This window comes from Sminthopsis crassicaudata, chromosome 5, assembly GCF_048593235.1.
Source record: "Sminthopsis crassicaudata isolate SCR6 chromosome 5, ASM4859323v1, whole genome shotgun sequence".
In the NCBI taxonomy this organism is placed as follows: Eukaryota; Metazoa; Chordata; class Mammalia; order Dasyuromorphia; family Dasyuridae; genus Sminthopsis; species Sminthopsis crassicaudata.
The window spans coordinates 36,324,364-36,343,376 of NC_133621.1; the positions used below are offsets into that span (position 1 = coordinate 36,324,364).

The 19,013-nt window shown below is 44.2% G+C and overlaps 1 protein-coding gene across 1 annotated transcript in view; it reads left to right on the forward strand.

The window, feature by feature from the left end:
• The window catches only part of LOC141544559 (collagen alpha-6(VI) chain-like), a 126,418-nt gene extending 107,452 nt beyond the window's left edge, over positions 1–18,966 (forward strand). Inside the window, exons 34-37 of the mRNA XM_074270899.1 lie at positions 5,782–5,878; positions 8,571–9,242; positions 14,082–14,178; positions 17,487–18,966. Coding sequence (XP_074127000.1) covers positions 5,782–5,878; positions 8,571–9,242; positions 14,082–14,178; positions 17,487–17,655 — 1,035 coding nt within the window. The 3' untranslated portion in view covers positions 17,656–18,966. The remainder of the gene's footprint in view (positions 1–5,781; positions 5,879–8,570; positions 9,243–14,081; positions 14,179–17,486) is intronic.
• Positions 18,967–19,013: the final 47 nt, after the last annotated feature.

The following is a 19,013-nucleotide window of genomic DNA, read 5'->3' on the forward strand; positions in this document are numbered from 1 at the left end:
TGGAATCGGCCTTTTGTAGAGAAATAACACACGTCCCTTAGTTTCCACATCTATGCAGTGGAGATGATAATAGCAACCACCTCACTGAGCAAACTAATGGAGGTGAAGCTTTTCATGACCCTAGGATGAGATAGAAATGTTAGCTATAAATGGTAAGTGGGTAGGGAAGGTATACTGTGTCGTAGGGGGCTGGGGTATGTGAAGAAAATTCCTTGAGAAAATAGCATTTGGCATGAAGAGGCAGGCAAAGATCTCGGTAGGAAGGGGGCATCCCACTTATGGAGAATGATGTAAACAAAGGCACAGAGGTGGGAAAGTGGAGCAGTGCTATGAAGATGGAGTCCTAAAGGGAGAAGCTTGCCCTCTATGCTCCTGCTGCACCAGGGCTAGGGAAAATCATAGAATCCACTGCAGCAGAATGTATCGGCCAGTCCACAGAGGCATTTCAGAACGTCCAAGTGAGGGTGAAGCTTGAGTCAGGGCAGCCTCCAAGTGCTGTGGACAGGCAGGGAGAACAGAACACCTTCATCCTTCCCAGTGTCTGCCTCGCTTCCTCCCAGATGTCACTGGGGAGATCTGTGAGTACTCATGAGTGTTTTGGCTGGTATAGGATTGAGTTTTCTAGAATCCCACACGTAACATGGGCCAGAATCATAAGAGTAAAGGCCAAAAGCTGGGGTCTCCTCTATCCTAGAGCTACCCACGTGAATAATACTCCTAAGGTTCATCTCTCAGAGATGGGGTATAAGCCCCTCTGCTGTGTGACAAGGCATGTTCAGCTATGTCTACAGGCATTTATTAAATTCGGAGAATTCAATACAGACAAAAGTAAAATCTCTGACCTCAAGAAGCTAATACTGTAATGGGGGGAGCATGTAAAAGAAAGCTTTAAAGTAGGGGTGAAGGAAGGGAAAAGACTGAAGGGCCGGGAGCAGAAATGGGAGAAGTTAAGAAAGGCGGGCCTGGAGGTTGTGGGAGGAAATCACCATCAGGAGAGTGTGTCAGGGGTAGAGTGGAGGAGAAGGCTGCTGGGGAATGAGAACAGAGGGAGGAGAGTTGGGGGTGTGGGAGTAAAAGTATGAGTAAGTATATTGGACATGGCTTCAGGATTTGGCGACTCCTTTAGCTTGGCTGGAGTACAGAGAACCTGGAGGGGAATAGTACAAAACTATATTTGTACTATGTACCTATATATAATATACATTTGTAAAATGTATATTTGTACTATATTTTGTAAAGATGGGGGTGGGATGGGAGCAGGGTGCCAGATTATGAATTGCCATAGGGATCAAGGAGCTTGTGACCATGTACAAGAAAGATTAAAAAGGCAGAAGTATCAGGGTTAAGAGGCTCGGTGGGAATTCAGACCAGTAAATCTGTTAGAAAGGTCTTGTAATGGATGGATGGATGATAATAAATCCCCCTCCTGGGATGGGAGCAGTAAAAATAGAGAAGGGGAGATGAATGGAAGATATATTGTAGAGATATAATTGAAGGGGAGAGAGGTGAAAGAGATACTGTAGCGATATAATGGAAGAAGCATTGTAGAGATTACATGGAAGGGGAGACAGAAGAGACATTGTAGAGATATCATGGAAGGGAAGAAAAATGAAAGAGATATTGTAGAAATATAATGGAGGAGGAGATTGATGGAAAAGACATTGTAGAGATCAGATGGGTAGGACTTCTTGACTAAGAGATTAAGAGGAGAAGAGTCAAAGATTCCATCCAAGCTTTGACCATGGATGAATGGTTGTACCACTAACAATTCATTTCAACAAACATTAGGCACCTATTGTGTACTTCACCTCAGATGACTCTATAAAAGTATTAACATTTTTTGTGCCATGAATTTTTGACAATCTGATAAAGTCAATGGATTTCTTCTCAAAATAGTGTCTTTAAATGCATAAGGTAAAATTCAGAGAATTAGAAAGGAAATCAATTATGCTAAATTATTGATATGAGCTAAAAAAAAAAAAAAAAAGTTTATGAGCCCCAGCTGAGTACTTCTGCTCCAAGACTGAATTCAGAGCACTTTTTGATCTGCATTGGGAGTTTCCATATTGGGAGTTCCATACTCTGTGATAGGGAAATCACCATTCTGGTATCTGCCCAAAAAACTGCACTTGGTACAGAGATACCCAATAGAGCTTTATAGAGATATAAACATCTCCCCAGTCAATCTTGTCCTTAAAGAGCTTAGTCTATTGTTAGTAGGAAGGAAACCAGAAAGAGCAGCAGGTGGGAGGAGCAGGGTAAGAAGGTCCATTTGTAATTTACTGGGCTTGGGATTCCAGGGAGACATTTCATTTCTTCTCTATTTCATCCTAAATCCATTCCTTTCTTACTGGGCTTCTGTATTACTTAAAATTCTTTGTGATTGTTTTTCCCTAAATTAAAAACATGACACAAAGTGGATTCATGGAAAGCATTTGTTCTGGCTCACACTCCTAAAGGTCCGGCATATCACACAATAAAAATGGTTGTTCTGGTCAACCAAAGCTGAAGCAGTCAGCAGAAGGCTCCCTGTGAGGTCATTGCTGGCAACTAGAAAGGTGCTCATCAGAGGTTTTCTAATAGTATAGAACAGTGTCACCCAGTTCACCCATCTGTAGAAAGTCATGATGACACAGTGGGTGGTCCAAAAGTCTTAGCACAGTTTTAAACATTAATAGTATAAAACTTTTTACATGTAATATCCCACTTGAGCTTCATAATCCCATGGGACTAACGCTACAGGTGTTATGGGAGACCCATTTTATAAATGAAGAAACTAATGCTCAGAAAGGTTGAGTGACTTGATATCCATCACACAGTAAGGATTTGGGGTAAGATTCCATTCCAGGTCTCTTCTCCCCCTCAAGGGGAACCTCCTTTCCATCCCACCACATTACCTTTCCCACATGGGTCAGCAACATCCTCTTCACAGCAGCCTGTGGCCAGCTTCTTAGAAATGGCCAACTCCGTCATCAGGCTGAGTAGTGCAGGGCTGTTTGTGCAAAGGGAAGCCTTCATTCATAGATTTGCTTGAACTCTTGACGTTTCTCTTCATACCTGTCTGGTGGCAGCTACTTATTTTAGAGTATTTTGCTTGCTACATGCTCAGAATTCTGATATAGGGTGGGCCTCTCTATTTTTGTAAACATTCTGGCTCAGAAATGTGTTTGTGCTTTACATACCTTGATATTTATTTTTATTTTATTGCTCTTTGGCTAATCCAGGATTTGGTAAAAGCCAAGATGACGCAGGTTTTGCGTGAGCGTGCTGGGAAGTTTCAGGACTTTCAAAGTTTGGTTTGAGGTTTTTTATAGAGATTTTCTTGGTTTTTATTGTCATTTCAAGGCTGTCAATAGCAAAAATAATTTTCTACCATGGGTATTTTTAACTTTGCTTGAATGTACAAACAATTGGATCCCCACAATACTTGGAGAAGGTGAGCTAGCCTTGGACCTCAGGCCTCCAGAGCTGGGGCCTCGCGTTGGGCTCCCACAAAAATTAAGTGAATAATCAAAATGGAGGCTCAACTTTTTGCCCACCTCTTGTCACTCCCCTGGCCTGCTTCCATTCCCCTTCTTTCTGGCTTTGTACTGTTTGTTACCCCACCCAGGCCCGAAAAGCTCTGCTCCCTCATCCCTACCTCTTCATTGCTCTGGCTTCCTTAAGAGCTCAGGTCAAATCTCACCTTCCACAGTTCTTGTTTTTTAGTTACTTCACTTGTATTTGACTCTTTGTGACCTCATTTGGAATTTTCTTGGCAAAGATATAGGAACAATTTTGGCCATTTTCTTCTCCAGTTTATTTTACAAATAAGGAAACTGAGGCACACGATGAAGTGAATTGTCCAGGGTCACACAGCAAGTAGGATCTGAGGCTGGATTTAAACTTGGTATTTGTGACTCCAGGCCCAGCGCTCTAAGCATTTCACTTCCTACCTTTCCCAATCTCTGCTATGTGACGACCTTCATCTACTTCTATAGATATCTTCTACTTATTACATGTTGCCTCTTTCTTTGAGGGAGGACAGTGTTTTGTTTTGCCTTTTTTTTTTTTTCAATCCCCAAGGCTTACTACAATGTCTGGAACACATTAAGTGCTTAATAGTTGCTTGTTCTTAAGGACTCCATTCTAAACATGGCCTCCACAGTCTCAGGAGGTCAGGGACCCCAGAAGCCCTCCAGCACAGAGCTCTTATTTTACAGATGAGGGAACTGAGAGTCAGGGAGAGTCAGTAATTTTCCCACAGTGGCACAAGAGGAGCAGAGAATTAACCCAAATCTCAAATCATGGTAATTTTTCTGCCCTTCCCCCACTTCAGAGTCACAGAATTTAGATTTGGAAGGGCCCCTGGACAGAGTGCAGCTTCCTTCCTTTTAGCGGGGGAGACCAAGCCCCAGAAATCGGTGCCACAGAGCCCCCATGTTTTACTGTGTCTTCATAGTAAATTGTTAAATCTCTTTCAGCCTCTGTATTTTACCTAGGGGTGCCGCTAGGGGGCGCCATAGTGTACAACTCAGCCATAAAGGCTGAGTAGAGTCCATCATCTCTATCTTTTACTGGCTGTGTCCTCACAGCTAATTGTTAAATCTCTTTCAGCCTCTGTATTGTACCTAGGGGTGCCGCTAGGGGGCGCCATAGTGTACAACTCAGCCATAGAGGCTGAGTAGAGTCCATCATCTCTATCTTTTACTGGCTGTGTCCTCACAGCTAATTGTTAAATCTCTTTCAGCCTCTGTATTGTACCTAGGGGTGCCGCTAGGGGGCGCCATAGTGTACAACTCAGCCATAGAGGCTGAGTAGAGTCCATCATCTCTATCTTTTACTGGCTGTGTCCTCACAGCTAATTGTTAAATCTCTTTCAGCCTCTGTATTGTACCTAGGGGTGCCGCTAGGGGGCGCCATAGTGTACAACTCAGCCATAGAGGCTGAGTAGAGTCCATCATCTCCATCTTTTACTGGCTGTGACCTCACAGCTAATTGTTAAATCTCTTTCAGCCTCTGTATTGTACCGAGGGTGCCACTAGGGGGCACCATAGAGTACATCTCCAGCCTAGCGTTAGGAAGGCGCATCTTCCTGAGTTCGGATCCGCCTCAGACACTTCCTGGCTGTGTGATCCTTCACTCTGCTTGCCTCAGTTTCCTCCGCTGTAAGATGAGCTGAAGCCTGATATTGTGGAGATACGTATAGAAGAACTGCATATGTTTAACGTATATTGGATTTCTTTCCCTCTAGAGGAGGGAGGAGGGGAGGCAGGGAAAACATTTAGAAGAGAAGGATTTGTAAGGATGAACGCTGAAAATTGTCCATGTGTATATTTTGAAAATAAAAAACTTTCATTAAAATAAAATAACAAAATAAATAAGAATAAGATAAGGTGAACTAAGAAGGAAATGGCAACCAGTCTAGTGTGCTGGCCAAGAAACCCTCAGATGGGGTCATGACCGAAAAGCAACTGAACAAAAACAAATCAAGTTTGCGAAGCACGTCCGGAATACGGTCTCGCCTTTTCCTCACCACCACTGTGAGAAGTAGTGCTGTTATCACTATGCTTATTTCCGTTTTACAGATGGGGCAGAGAGGCAGACTTGCCCACTGAGTGTCTGGAGGCAGACTCTATGGTGTGGGGCTGTGAGCAGTATGGCGCCCTCTAGAGGCCAGCCGCTCCTCCCAGGCAGGCGGCGTGTTAGAGGACTCCGCCCTACCCCGTGACACTGCCCACGGAAGGGCACGCGCCATGGGTCTCACACTAAGCCGATCTCTCTCGGGTTTGCTCCCTGTAGATTGACGACACTGGCACGTTTCAGGTGCTCACTATCCCCCCGAGGGCTGACTACAGGCCGATGCTGAGGAGACTCCAGCAGTGCACGTTCTGCTACGGTAAGTGCCCCCCCTTTTTCCCCCCAGCGAGAGCTCGCTCTGGGCGCACTGAGTCACTGCTCCACAGGGGAGCGTGTGTAACTTGAAGGCTTCTTGGAGCTGCCTCGAGGACTGGGCCTCGCTGCGCTCGGCTGCCTGTCCCAAGCTCAGGCCTGCTTCTCCCTCACTCTAGCTCTCCGAGACTCACGGCGGACCACGTGATGACGTTACTAGGAAATGTTTATGGCTTTAGCCGATCTGCGGTTTACGGTTTCCAGGCTTCCCGGGGAGCTGTCAGTGTGCCCCGTACACATTTTATAACCTTAAACTTCCGGCTCCTCCAGGATCTGCTTTCTCCATATCCGTCACCTAGCTCGGTTCTTGTTTCTTCGCACCGGTGTGGCGGGACGGAAGCCACTGGCAGAGTCTGGTACCCTGCATTAGATGAAATGTGCGGTGCCCCGATTCCCCAAATAAATTTTTAAAAACTGGATACCAGAATCTCGCAGCTGGAGGGGCTTCAGAATCCCCGCGCTGAGGGAGATCCCCAGCAGGAGCCCGAAGCCTCTGGCAAGAGGGAAGCCACGGTTCCCCAGCCCTTCCGTTTCGGACGGCTCCGATCGTGGGGATTTTCCCCTTGATCACTCTGAGTCTTGGACCCTCTTCTCCTGCTTCTTCCTCTATGGCTAAGGAAGTAACATCGCATCCTTGCCCAGCGTGCAGGAGAGGACGGTACCTCCTAATTCCTGCGTGAGGAAGGGAGCCACCCTAGAAGTGGCTTGGCCCGGTCTAGGAGGTCGTTCCTCCTTCGTTCTCAGAGAGGAACATGACGTCAGGGAGGGGCTGCCATGGCCGCGAGTGCGCCGTCGCCTCGCCCCCTCCAGAGCAGGCCCGCGGTCAGAGGCACATCAGCACGCCTGGAGATGGCCCGGATGCGCGCGGAGGCCTGCGCCTCTTTGAGCCGAGGCCTTTCCCAAGCCTCAGTTACTTCCCAGACAAACCGAATGGCCGCGTTCCCGCCGCCGGCTCTCCAGCTCCTCTTCCTGGGCGCTGTTCCCTTTTAAAACTCGGGTTCCGTGAGGATGCTCTTGTCATTGACCAGAAGCAGTCTCTCGTGTCTCTTCCCCCTCCCCCCGCCCTGTAATATAAATGGCTTAAAGCTTTGTCTCAACAGACAGTGCCAGAAATCCTTGTGGAATCGAATCGAATGCTTGCCGGGCAAATAGCATGGGCAAGATACGGGAGGTGACAAGCTCAGAATGGCCGGTTTCCCCTGGGCGTCCTTACGCTTTAATTCTGTCCCCTTCCTCTGTTCTCCCTGCTGCCCCTCCCCCCGCCCCTTCTTCCATCTCTTCTTTCCTTTCCCCCTTTTGTGTCCCTCCGGGTTTCGGAGGCGGCCGGAAGCGGCTCAAGTCCCCCAAAGGCGGGAGAGGTGGATCCACCGCGGTCGCGGCTCCGTACTCTGTGACCGCGGAGCCACGCGGTTTGTCGCTCGGTCAGGAATCGTTAGGCGTCTGGCCAGGGAGGCCCTCTGCTGCCATTTCCTTGGCCCGGACCCTTTTTTCTCTTCTCAGTCTCTTAGGCCCAGGATGAAAGTTATTTTGGCGTAGTTCTCCGCAATTAAAATAACCGCGCCACTGAACACATGGACGCCCTGCTGTCTCGGAATCCTAACTGGGCACAGCGAGAGGACTCTCTTTTCCTTTTTTTTAATCGGACCATTACACGCGGTCATAAAACTTCACTAGATTTCAGAAGAGAAAGATAATTTGTCCATAGCCATGTCTCTAGTCAGCCTAGCACAGTCCTAAGGCGTGGCCTTTCCTATTGCACCTCAGACTCCCCACACTAATCAAACTTTCACTGGCAAAACTTTCCGTTGCATTCCACCATAGCAACTGCCTCACAGCCATTGACGTGGACTGCATACTGTTTTCTGTGCTCCGCTTGATGAATGGATGGAGGCTGTGACTCTCACTGGGTGCGGAACACTAAAACAAGAAATCTGTGACCCTCAAAAAGCACGCGTTGTAAGGAGAAGTTAGAAGGTTGGGGGGGGTTGGGGCTGGGGGAGGATTTTCAGTTAGTAAATCACAGGCAGGTGAGGAAAGCCGTAAGCATGAGAAATAACCTCGGGTGCCGTTGGGAGATGTGAGAGGGCAGATTCCTCTGGGAGGACGGAGGAAGAGAGTAGATGACAATGTCCGGAATGCATAGCAGTCTCCAGAGTGGATGGCCAGCTCTCTAGGTAAATGAAGTCAGCCCCAAAATCTGGCACATCACGTGACAGAGAAGATCTGGGTGTGTGAGGTGCCTGCCTGTTTTAGCCCATCTAGAGCTAGAGGGATGTCCCCTGTGGAGTTTATGTGGGGAAGTGTCTTTTTTTAAAGAGGCGGATCTCCTTGGGGGAACATTTCTTCACTAATCCCCCGGGACAGATGGGATTTGAAATTCAGAATAAATCAAGCGGTCCATCAAGATCCAGACATGAAATCCTGCAGGAAAGAAATCAGCATCTCTTTCACCCCCTCAGCCTCTTTATGGACACTTCTGCTTGGGACAGCAGAGGGCTCAGATTCACCTGCGCTGTGTAATTGCTGATGTTAGCTATTTAGAAGTCCAGTTGGGTTTCTTGGGACAAGTCTATGCAGTTTCCACAAGTCAAAGGTTAGAGACTCCATTTTAGTAAAGTAATAATCGTTTTCCTTTGCAGACAGATGCAAGCCAGAAGTTTCTTGTGAGGAGGCGAAACCCCCGGTGGTCCCATCCTACATAGATGCAGCCTTCCTTTTCCAAGGCTCCCGAGATGTGGGAAGCGCCGAGTTTGAGGACGTGAAGGCTTTCCTGAAAGCAGTATTGGACAACTTTGACGTGGCCTTTGAACCCGAGACCTCTGCCGTCGGGGATCGAGTTGCACTGCTGAGCCATGCGCCTCCCGGCTTTGTCCCCAATAGCCCGTCAAGCCCGGTCCGGATGGAGTTCAACTTCACCACCTACAACAATAAACGCCTGATGAAGAGACACGTGGAAGAATCGGTTCAACAGCCGAACGGGGAAGCTTTCTTGGGCCATGCCCTGCAGTGGACAGTGGATAATATCTTTTCAGGCACTCCCAACCTGAGAAAAAACAGAGTCATTTTTGTGGTGTCTGCTGGAGAAACGAGTTATTTGGACAAGAAAGTATTGAAGAGAGAATCTCTGCGGGCCAAATGTCAGGGTTACGCCATATTTGTGTTCTCTCTTGGCTTCTCACACAATGACGAGGAGCTCGAAGAATTAGCCAGCCCCCCCCTCGATCATCACTTGGTCCAACTTGGCCGAATTCAGAAACCAGACCATGGCTATGGGGTGAAGTTTGTGAAATCCTTTATAAACTCCGTCAGACGTGAGTATCTCATTTGTTTCTTTAGGGTTCATAAAATGGCCCTGCAGACAGCCATGCAGTCTCCTTGATGTCCTCCAGGGGAGCAGATGTCGGGGTGATGGGAAGGCAGGCTCTGGCACGTTTTGTGTCCGGCCTGGGGGGCCTGTGGAGAAGGCGTCACCCTGGCAGCTGCTCCCCCCTTGGTCTGTGTGAAGCAGCAGGGCCTGGGAGAGAGTGAGGTTACAGAGTGAGATTGAATTATGGGCTGGAAACTTCTGCCATGTAACATTAGCAGAGCGCTCTTTGATGGAAAATGGTATTTCATCAGTGAAGACCAAAAGTAAGCGCCAGAAGGAAATAAGCAAGACTTGGTCTTGTTTAAGATCCTAATGACACATTTGAAGTCTTCAGAGGCGGCAATCTGTCTGTCAGAATGAGCTGTTGCCTTAACAAAAGGCCTCGGGGTTTGGTGGTGCCAGTAATTACTGCAACTTGCACTCATAAAAAAAGAAACACAGACCATCTTTTCTCACTGAATTTGCCTTAAAAGCATGACTTTGATCTTTAAATATAACTTGGGATCAAGGGTCTGAGACCTTTTTTGGGTGTCATAGACCTTGTGGGCGGTCTGAAGAGGTCTCTTCTCAGAATCATGGTTTTTAAATAATTGAAGAAAGGATTAAATTCACAGACCTTGTGAAATCTCCACACAGACTCCTTGGGGAGTCCTAAGGGTGCACGATGACCTTGGGGCTTTATGGACCCTAAGTTAATTACTTAGAGGATGAAAACCAGCTGCAGAGAGTGTGACTAAATAAACTAGAAGTCAGAATCTAAGCAATTCAGGTTGAGCCCTGGGGGTGGTCCAGACACAGAATGTCCAAGCTGGAGGGGAACTATCTAACCCATACCCCTCTCTAGAGAATCCCCAACAAATGGCCATGCAGTCCCTTTCAAAAGACCTCCAAGGAGGGAGAGCCTACCATTCTGCAAGACAGCCCCTTCCTCCTCCAGACGCCCTAAATGGTGGAAGCTTCTTATTCTGTGCATATACTTTTCTTTTTACAATGTCTACCCATCAATCCTTGTTCTGTCCCCTGTACAAGTCATTCCTCTCCCACCTGATAATCCTTCAAGTACTTATCACATCTCCTTGAGCTTTCTCTGATTCTGCCCTTATTTTATCAAAGAAAAAAAAATAGAATCATTTACCAGAGAAATAGAGAGATGGGGTTAGTGAGCCTGCTGACCTCCAAGCCAGGGAGGTGCAAGTTCAAATCCTGATTCTGAGACATATTGGCAGTGTAACTCTGGGAGGCAACTCAACCTGTCAGTGATCTCGGCCAGTTTCCCATGCCATAAGTGGCAAAGGGAGTTTGTTACCTAAAAATGCCCTATATCAAGTGAAATCACATTTAGTTGCTCAATTACTCAATGAGAAAGAGAGCTTGATTTGGACCTAAAGCTCTCTGCTCCATGGGCAGTGATTCCAAGAAAACGTTCATAGCTTGCAGCCCTTGGGATCGATATTGGGAATGGGAATTTCACAGGCAATAGAGATATATGCTTTAGCTAAAGAAGGATCTGAGATTTTATTGGCTGCATTGGCGCCTATACAGGGTCAGCATCGGCCACATGTTGAAAAGAAACTCACTTAATAATTTAGAGGATTAGATCTGAAGACATCCCTGCCTCATGGGGGCAGTGCTGTGGTTAACTGTTATGACCAGAAGTAGTGTAAATGTTGAGCTCAATGAGCCACCTCTGCAAAAAAAAGAAAGAAAGAAAGAAAAAGAAAAGAACTATAACCCCAGATACTCAACATAAGCAAGATATATGTGAAAGCGATTTGCTTCTCTTTGGAGAGAAGAGCACAGTAATCATGTCGCCACCCATCTGGCACACAGACATCTGGCACCTTCAGCGCTCTGGAACATGAGCCGTGGTTCTGGAAGGGAGCAAAGCCTTTGCACTAAGAAATAACAACAGAAACCCTTACACTGGGCTGAACTTTACTGCTTCTTAACACATAATTCTAAGTCAGGCAAGAAAAGCCATTATTAAGTTCTTACTGTGCTGTATGTACTGGGAGTTAAGTCTAAGATATAAAGAAAGACAGGGCCTGTTTCAATCCTCAAAAATCCCTGTGCTTAGAGCTCTGGGCCTAGACTCAAAAAGATCTTGAGTTCAGATAGGTCTTGGTTTCTAAATGGGTGACTCTGGGCAGGTCAGTTAACCTGTTTGCCTCAGTTTCCTCAAATGAAAAATGGAATAATAATAGCACTTGCCTCCAAGATTGGTATGAGTATCAAATGAGAATTAAAGTGCTTAGGACAGACCCTGGTATAGAATAAGTGATATATAAATGTTAATTGTGATAATGACCATGGGGGCGATGGCCCCTAACTGACTGGTACATACTAGACTTATGCAAAGTTAAGAAAGGTAATCTGAAAGGCGAGGCATTGAGGTAGGGAAGTTTCTGTTGATGATCAGCCTTATCCAACGGTTTGTGACCCCATTTGGGGGTTTCTTGGCACAGACTGGAGTGCTTTGCCATTTTACAGATGAGGAACGGAGGTGAGCAGGATAAAGTGATTTGCCCAGGGTCACACAGCTAGCAAGTTTCTGAGGTCAGATTTGAACTCAAAAAGATGTGTTCCTGACTCTCCTAGCCCAGTACTCTATCTACTGCATCACCTAGCCAACCCTAATGGTTAGGGAAGGTCTCTTGCAAAAGGCAAGATTTGAATGAGTTCTGAAGGAAGTCAACAACACTAAGAGTTGGCCGTGAGGGGAACAAGCTTTCCAGACATGGAATAGAATAGATGCAAAGGCAGAGAAGTATGAGATGAGCCTCCTGTCCAAAGAAAAATGCAAGTAGGCTGATATAAACTGGCTCATTGAGTACATGGAGGGGAGTAAGGTATAAGAAGATTGAGGGGGTAGGAAAGGACCAGGAGATAGATATCCTGGAAGTAATAGGGAGTCCCTGGAGCTCCTTGAGCCTGAGGGGGCTATGAGAAGACAGAGGCTTTAGAAGAATCACCACAGCCATGAAGTGTAGGGTGATTTAGTGGGGAAAGGCTTTAAGTAGCGAGAACACTCAGAAAGCTCTGATATAAAAGCACAAGAGGGCATAAGGACCTGAACTAGGCTTGTATCTCATGAACAGAGGGAAAGGGACAGGGTGGGTGACACTGAAAAGATAGAAATGAGAAGATTTGGCAATGATTTAGCTATCTGAGGTGAGAGTGGAAGTTGAGGATGGGAGATAGTAGTGCCCTCAACAGTAACAGGGCAGCTGGGAAGATAGTAAGGTTGGGGAGGGGAAATGGAAATGAGTTCTGTTTTAGATGTGGCTTATGAGATCACCCAGAGAGCTCAAGGATTCAGAAAATGTTATTCAATTTAGCTATTGAGAGAGTTGTTCATTCCCCCAGTTTCATTTTGATCTGCAGAATAGGAAAAACCCTACAAAATATCACCTGGATTGGTTCATTTAGAGATCAGATCCTTGTTTCATTAGATTTTCCTTTCATTTCCATTTTTTATTGGTTTCTTGGTGGAATTAGCATGCAATTGAAACTTATTGAGAAAGAGGTTGAGATCTCATTGTGGTCTAATGAAAAGAAAACTGGCTTGAAGCCAGGAGCCTTGGGTTGGAATCTGAGCTCTGGCTTTTGCTAGGGCCATTGTAGCACATGCCAACCTTGGACTATGGCACACTTGGCCTTGCATCCCACCACCAGTATTTACTGAGGATGTGAACATGGACTTGAGTAAGTGCCTCAGTTTCCTCATCTACTAAACAGGGCCAGAATGTTAACATCATCATTATTATGTGTCCCAGGGTAGATCAAGGCTTCTTAAACACTCTCTACTCCTAACTCCTTTTAACCCCAAAAATGTTTAAATGATCCTACATATAGCTACATAAAATAGCCATACAAGTCGAACATTTATTGATAATACATCAAAAAGAAATTTATTTTAAAATAATTTTGGTATACCTACAATTTTACCATTTGTTGAAGATGAAAGCAAATTTGCATACTAATGAGATGGTTTTATTTATTCATTTTTACATAAATAATTAAACCTTGGCAGAATATATGATACCTTTTACCGGTGCCAAATTTTTGTGACCCTCCCCCACATTGTGACTCACAGTTTGAGAAGCTTTTGGGTAGAGAATGCCATTTAGATGTCTAGATAAAGCATTAAGGATGGCAATGGATAGGGGAAAACATCTTTAATTAGGTTACTAAGGCAAACCTCTTCCAAAATCAAATTCTCAAGCATCTGTTTGTTAGTTATCTATGTTCTGAGACAAATAATGCATTCATGAACCACGGGAGAAGGATTCTGGGAGTTGATGCAGCAGTCCCATCCTTAGGAGGCAGCCCCAGCCTGGGTTCTTCAGTTAGCAATGAGAATTGTGTGGATTTACTGCCCCAGCCTCTGGTACTTGGGTCTTTCCAGAAAGCCCAGCAGGATGCATCAGAAGTAATTTCTGAAGCTCTTGAAACAGACCAGGATTTTGTAGTCGGGGGATTTAGTGTGGTTAGCTCATGCTACCTTTTGTGGCCCTGTACCTTGTAACCAAATCCCACTTCTTCTTCTCTGGGGTCCTTTGACAATGGAGTCACAACATTAGTGGCAGCAATAGCACTAACAGAGATGAATTTCTTGTATACACAAATGGATCTTCTGGAAAAAATTTAACATTTAACCTATTTTACCACTTTAGTCATTTTTTGTTTCTGAAATAGGTAATGAGAAGAGGGAAATCCTACATTGAATACATGTTGACAGAAAAATATATGGAAACCTAACTACAACCTGCTCTTTCCCTAGGTGCAATCAATAAGTATCCACCAATAAACTTCAAAGCAAAATGCAGTAAAGTCAATCTTCCGGAACCGGTGCAGCCTTCCAAACGGCAAAGCCACCTGTAAGTTAGAGCATCTATCATGTCTCTGGTACACCAGTCAAATGGATTTTATTACTGTTATAATTATTTCCAGTTCTTCTTTCTGTACATGTTTCCGTGTGATGTGCTTTAGAAAAGAAATCCAGAATTTGTAGGAGAGAGACACTAGCACACTTCTTGTAAATTCTTCACAAATATACATCCCTTCTTTCTAGAAATAAGAATCAGCTAATGACAGCTACATTGTGCTTTAAGGCTTTATTTTCCACAATTATAAAATCCAAGTGTTGAACTAAATGGCCTCCCTTCTAGGCATTGAGCTATGATCCTAAAGCTTACAGAGTTCTGTACGTACATCATTATTTAATCACCCTAAGTCCTGTTAAGTAGGCAGTATAGCTCTTATTAGCCTCATTTTGTATGAGGAAGAAGATCACACAGCTAATAAATACCTAAGGTAGAACTTGAACCCAGCTATCTCCTGCCTACTGTCCCAGTTCTCTCTAGCAACTCATGTTCTTCTGCATATGCCAGAAATTACATTTAAGAATTACCCTTGATAGGTAATTTCATTGATTATGTTCATTCCCTGACCTCTGATGAAAACTGGGGAAAAGACATGTTCCTATCAAATTATCAAATGAAAAAATGGGTGTCTTTGTGTTTTATTTTCATGGGCTTTTCAGCCTGAGTTGAAGCTCAGAGAGAATTTTAACTGCTCGGCTCCTCTAGGGCTGAATAAACAATCCGGGAACTGTCCAGCAGCAAATACCTCCTGAAGTGTAGCATAAGGATTTGGGAACCTAGTCTAAACCGAAAGTGTCTGTTGATCCTCCCTCCTAGAATGGAGTGATTCAGAGGTCATTGGACAGAGCCAGAGGAGGTGTTGCAATAAGGGAGGATGTATTTAGATGCTAACCTCAGTAGGGGGTTTTCTGGGCTCAGAAGAAGTAGGCACCTTAGGGGTTGAGACCATCTATATAGTTAAAAATGTTTTCCAGACACCATCTTCTCCATTTTCGAGAGAGCCTGAATGACTAGCTCTAATAAGTTTCGGAAGGAAAGGTGTTTGTTTATTTGTTTCCCCTATTCTGAATTACTCTAGGCAGGCCAAGGGCATTTCCTTGTTTCATAAATGATGGCGCTGCTGTAAAATTGAGAAGGCATTAAGGGATTCAGACGGGAAGTCAATGACATGATTTGTGAGATTCCTCATGGTTTATGCTGGCTGAACCTTGTCAGATTTGTCTCTCGGCATCCAATAAAGGCAACAGAAGATAAGCCCACACAGCTTCCCCTGACACTCCTTAATTGTACTGTGCACAGGAAATGGGAGTGGAGAGACAGCAGATTGGAAACACCAGACATTGTCTGAGATTAAAAGTAGCAGCTGTGTATGGGGAGCCCGACAAGCCACAAGGAGGACTTCACAGTTTCTTGGGACAGCTTGATTGAGAATTGGCTCAGTCCTCCCCTGGGCTTTTTGAGGTCTAGGAGGAGGATAAATGGTGCTTGTCGGGGATGGGGGGAAAGAACTAAGGAGACAGATGGCCAGCCAGGGTCGCCCATCCAGAAGCCTCGTTTTAAGAGCCCTGTCAGCCAGAGACAATAAAAGACAGGCAGTCACCTGTTTATTAAGGTACTCAGTCAGGAAATTACTTCCTCCTGGTCCCTCAAGTGAATGGGGGACTGGGTCAAGATAGTTTAAGTGTAAAAAGTGAATCTGTTAACTGTATGAAAATTAGACCTGTCAAAAAGCTACCTTCAAAATGTCTATCTTCTGAATGGAGGAGACTTTTCACACACACACACACACATATATTATTTTATATGTTCATAGATATGTTTATACATGTGTGTGAACACATATGTAAGTGTATATATGAATACATGTATGTGTATTGTGTATATCTCAAAGGTAATTCTGATAATAGGCAAAAGCCCTAGTTTTTTCTTTAATATGTCCAGGCTCCAAGGACATTAACATCCACAATTCAATGATTCTTCCCCTTTCCTAACTTGTCCCACTGCTTCCTGGCTTAATCTGAACTGGCATTTTTTTTTTAAATTTGTTTCCCAATAATTTTTTAAATATTTTTTCTAATAATAATTTATTTCCAGTGAACATCTTTTTTCCACTCCTCTCACTTCAATTTGATAAGGGAAAAAAGCCTTATAATGCATATGCATTGTCAAGTAAAGCAAATTCCCTCCTTGACTTGTCCAAAAATATGTTGTGCATTATAAGTGCCATATTTCTGACAGGAGAAGGCTGACATACTTTCATTCTTTGGACTAATGGTTTATTACTATATTAAATAGAGTTCTGAAGTCATTCACAGCCATTTTTCTCTGTAATGATGTGATGGATAAAATGTTCTAGTTCTATCTACTTTTCTCTGCATTTACTTATGCAGTTTATTATACAGTTCTTCCCAGGTCCTCTCAGGCGGTCTATTTTATATTTCTTTTGGATCAATGGTCCATGACATCATATGCCAATAATTATTTTAGCCATTCCCAAATAAGTAGGCACCCTTTTAGTTTCCTTTATTTTTATGAAGAAAAAAAAAAAAGGTATTTTTAACATGAGTCTATTGGAATACACGGGAGCCACCTGGCAGCGGCTGCTGGAGATTCAACCCAGAATGGATCTCCTCATGTGAGAGGATGATATGAGGAGACTAAGAGGCAGTTGCTGTTCTCTGACCTCTCTGACTGAGAGGGTGTTGCATTGTGTGACCTCTCTCCTCTTCCCTCTGCCTCCAATTTATCTCATTCCCAGTCCACAGCACCTGTGTCAGCAAAGGCTGCCCTGCAGCTCCCTCAGATGTTATGATTCACAGTTGTGGAGGCTCTCAGAAAATTGAACTGTCCCTTAACATGAGTCTTTTTAATTTTTCTTTTCTCCACCAAATATTTTGCCAGAGCTTCTCATAATTTGTGAAATAGACTGGTTTATATCTTTTTGTTTCCATTGTTCACCTACTGGTGGAGTTAATATAAGAGCGATGAATTGTGGAGACCAAGTAACAGGCTCAAGGGACATAAGGTCTATACTGTAGGAACTGGTCATGTGTACAACTTAAAACAATATAAAAGTAAAAATGCAAAATGGAAAAAGTCACAGCTTCTAAAAACCTGCTTTTTCATCTTAAAATAAAACTAGACTATGTAAATTCCAAGGTCCCTTCTAGCTCTAAGATCCTGAGGTAAAAAGAAAATGGAGTACAAAATCATTTCAGAAGGTAACCATTAATTTTTTTATTCACAATTGGATGAAATTGTCTTCTTCACTCTCTGATATTTTCCATCTTTCTCTTATATAGTCTTGCCCGTATTGGACTAATTGAAGAGAGATTTCTATCCAAAAAGCTTCTCTCAAGAGTAGTACGGGGGAATGCTGTTTGGAACACTAATGGTTATAAGAGGAATATATCCCATCCCCTTAAAACTGGAAACAAAATGCCACGCGTTGTTCCCAAAGCTCATCTTTAAAGAAGCTGCGAAGTGCAAAGCCGGTCCTCGTTGGGTAGCAATGTGGCAAGTCATTATGTCCTCAGGACCAGCCTGAGAAGCTTAAGTAACTGAACCCACAATCAGGAAGTCATGTTTGCATGGGGATAAATTTCCTGAAGCTAGAAACCTAGGGCTGTGCCTGAATTTGACACTGACTTTGGCATACTGTTGGTCCTGTCATATGTATGCCCAGCATTTATGTGATTAGCTACCCAGACCCGTTCCAGCGATCAAAGACTGAAGTTTCAGAGTACTGTGATAAATGGAAGAAGATTGAAGAATCAAAGAACTGAGGTGCTGTTTTGCAATTGTATTTAAACACACTGAAAAGTCTGGTGCTTATATTGCAGATGTGAGCCGTGGACAGCACAGAGAATGTGTGTACATGGGCTCGTGGCAGTGCTCTTGGTTTTGCGATCTGATTTATATCTACCCAACTTGCCCTCTCCACTTAGAACTGCTCCATGCTCAAAAATACGTTGCCGTGGTGGTTGTTTTGCTAGGTTATTTTCAGATGCTGTTTAGCCATCCAAACCATCTGCCTTTTCCCTCAAGCACTCTACTGTGGGGCCTGTTACCACCAGCTCCTTTCAGAAGGAAAGACTGGGTCAGCCAAGTTGTCATTTGTTGACTCCTGAGATCAGGATGCAGCAGCGCCTTCTCCTTTCTTTTCATTTATTCACATTCATCAGCCCAGATAGGTCAGTCTTTAATACATGAGCCAGACGTCTTCTGCACACTTTTCTTCATCTCACCTGTGAGAGAAACCTCACCACAGCCCAAGTTCTGCCCACTTCACTCAGGCAAAGGACACATCCAGCTTCTGCAGATTTCAGAAAACAGGAGCTCCACGTAATATTCATACTCAGGTCTTAAAGGGGAAATGACATAGCACATCTGTGGTTTTGTGGTTTATTCGGTTGGTTTTCCCCTAATATAGGTGAGGAACGTTCCAGTTCAGATAAATAAGAAATCTTAACTGAATGTCTTAAAGAGAAGTTCTGATTAATTGAATTTTTTGTTAACTTAAGCAGAAAAGGTGTTTGGTTTTTTAGTTCGATTTTGGTTACTGGAAAAAAAAATGTCAGATGCATATTAGTCTGTTTTGGTAAGTAAAATGGTCTTTTTTTGATGATTAAGGTTCCATCTAATAAGTCATTCCAACTATGAATTCTTATTGTACTGGACTATAGGTATACAAAATAAGAGATTGGCCTTAGCATGTACCAGCTCTAGAACCTAGAGTGGAAGATTTTTTTTTTAAAGTAAATAAATCCCACTGTCAACTTAGTTGTTTGGTTTTTATTGTTTAAAAAGATCCACCTCTCTTGCCAAAA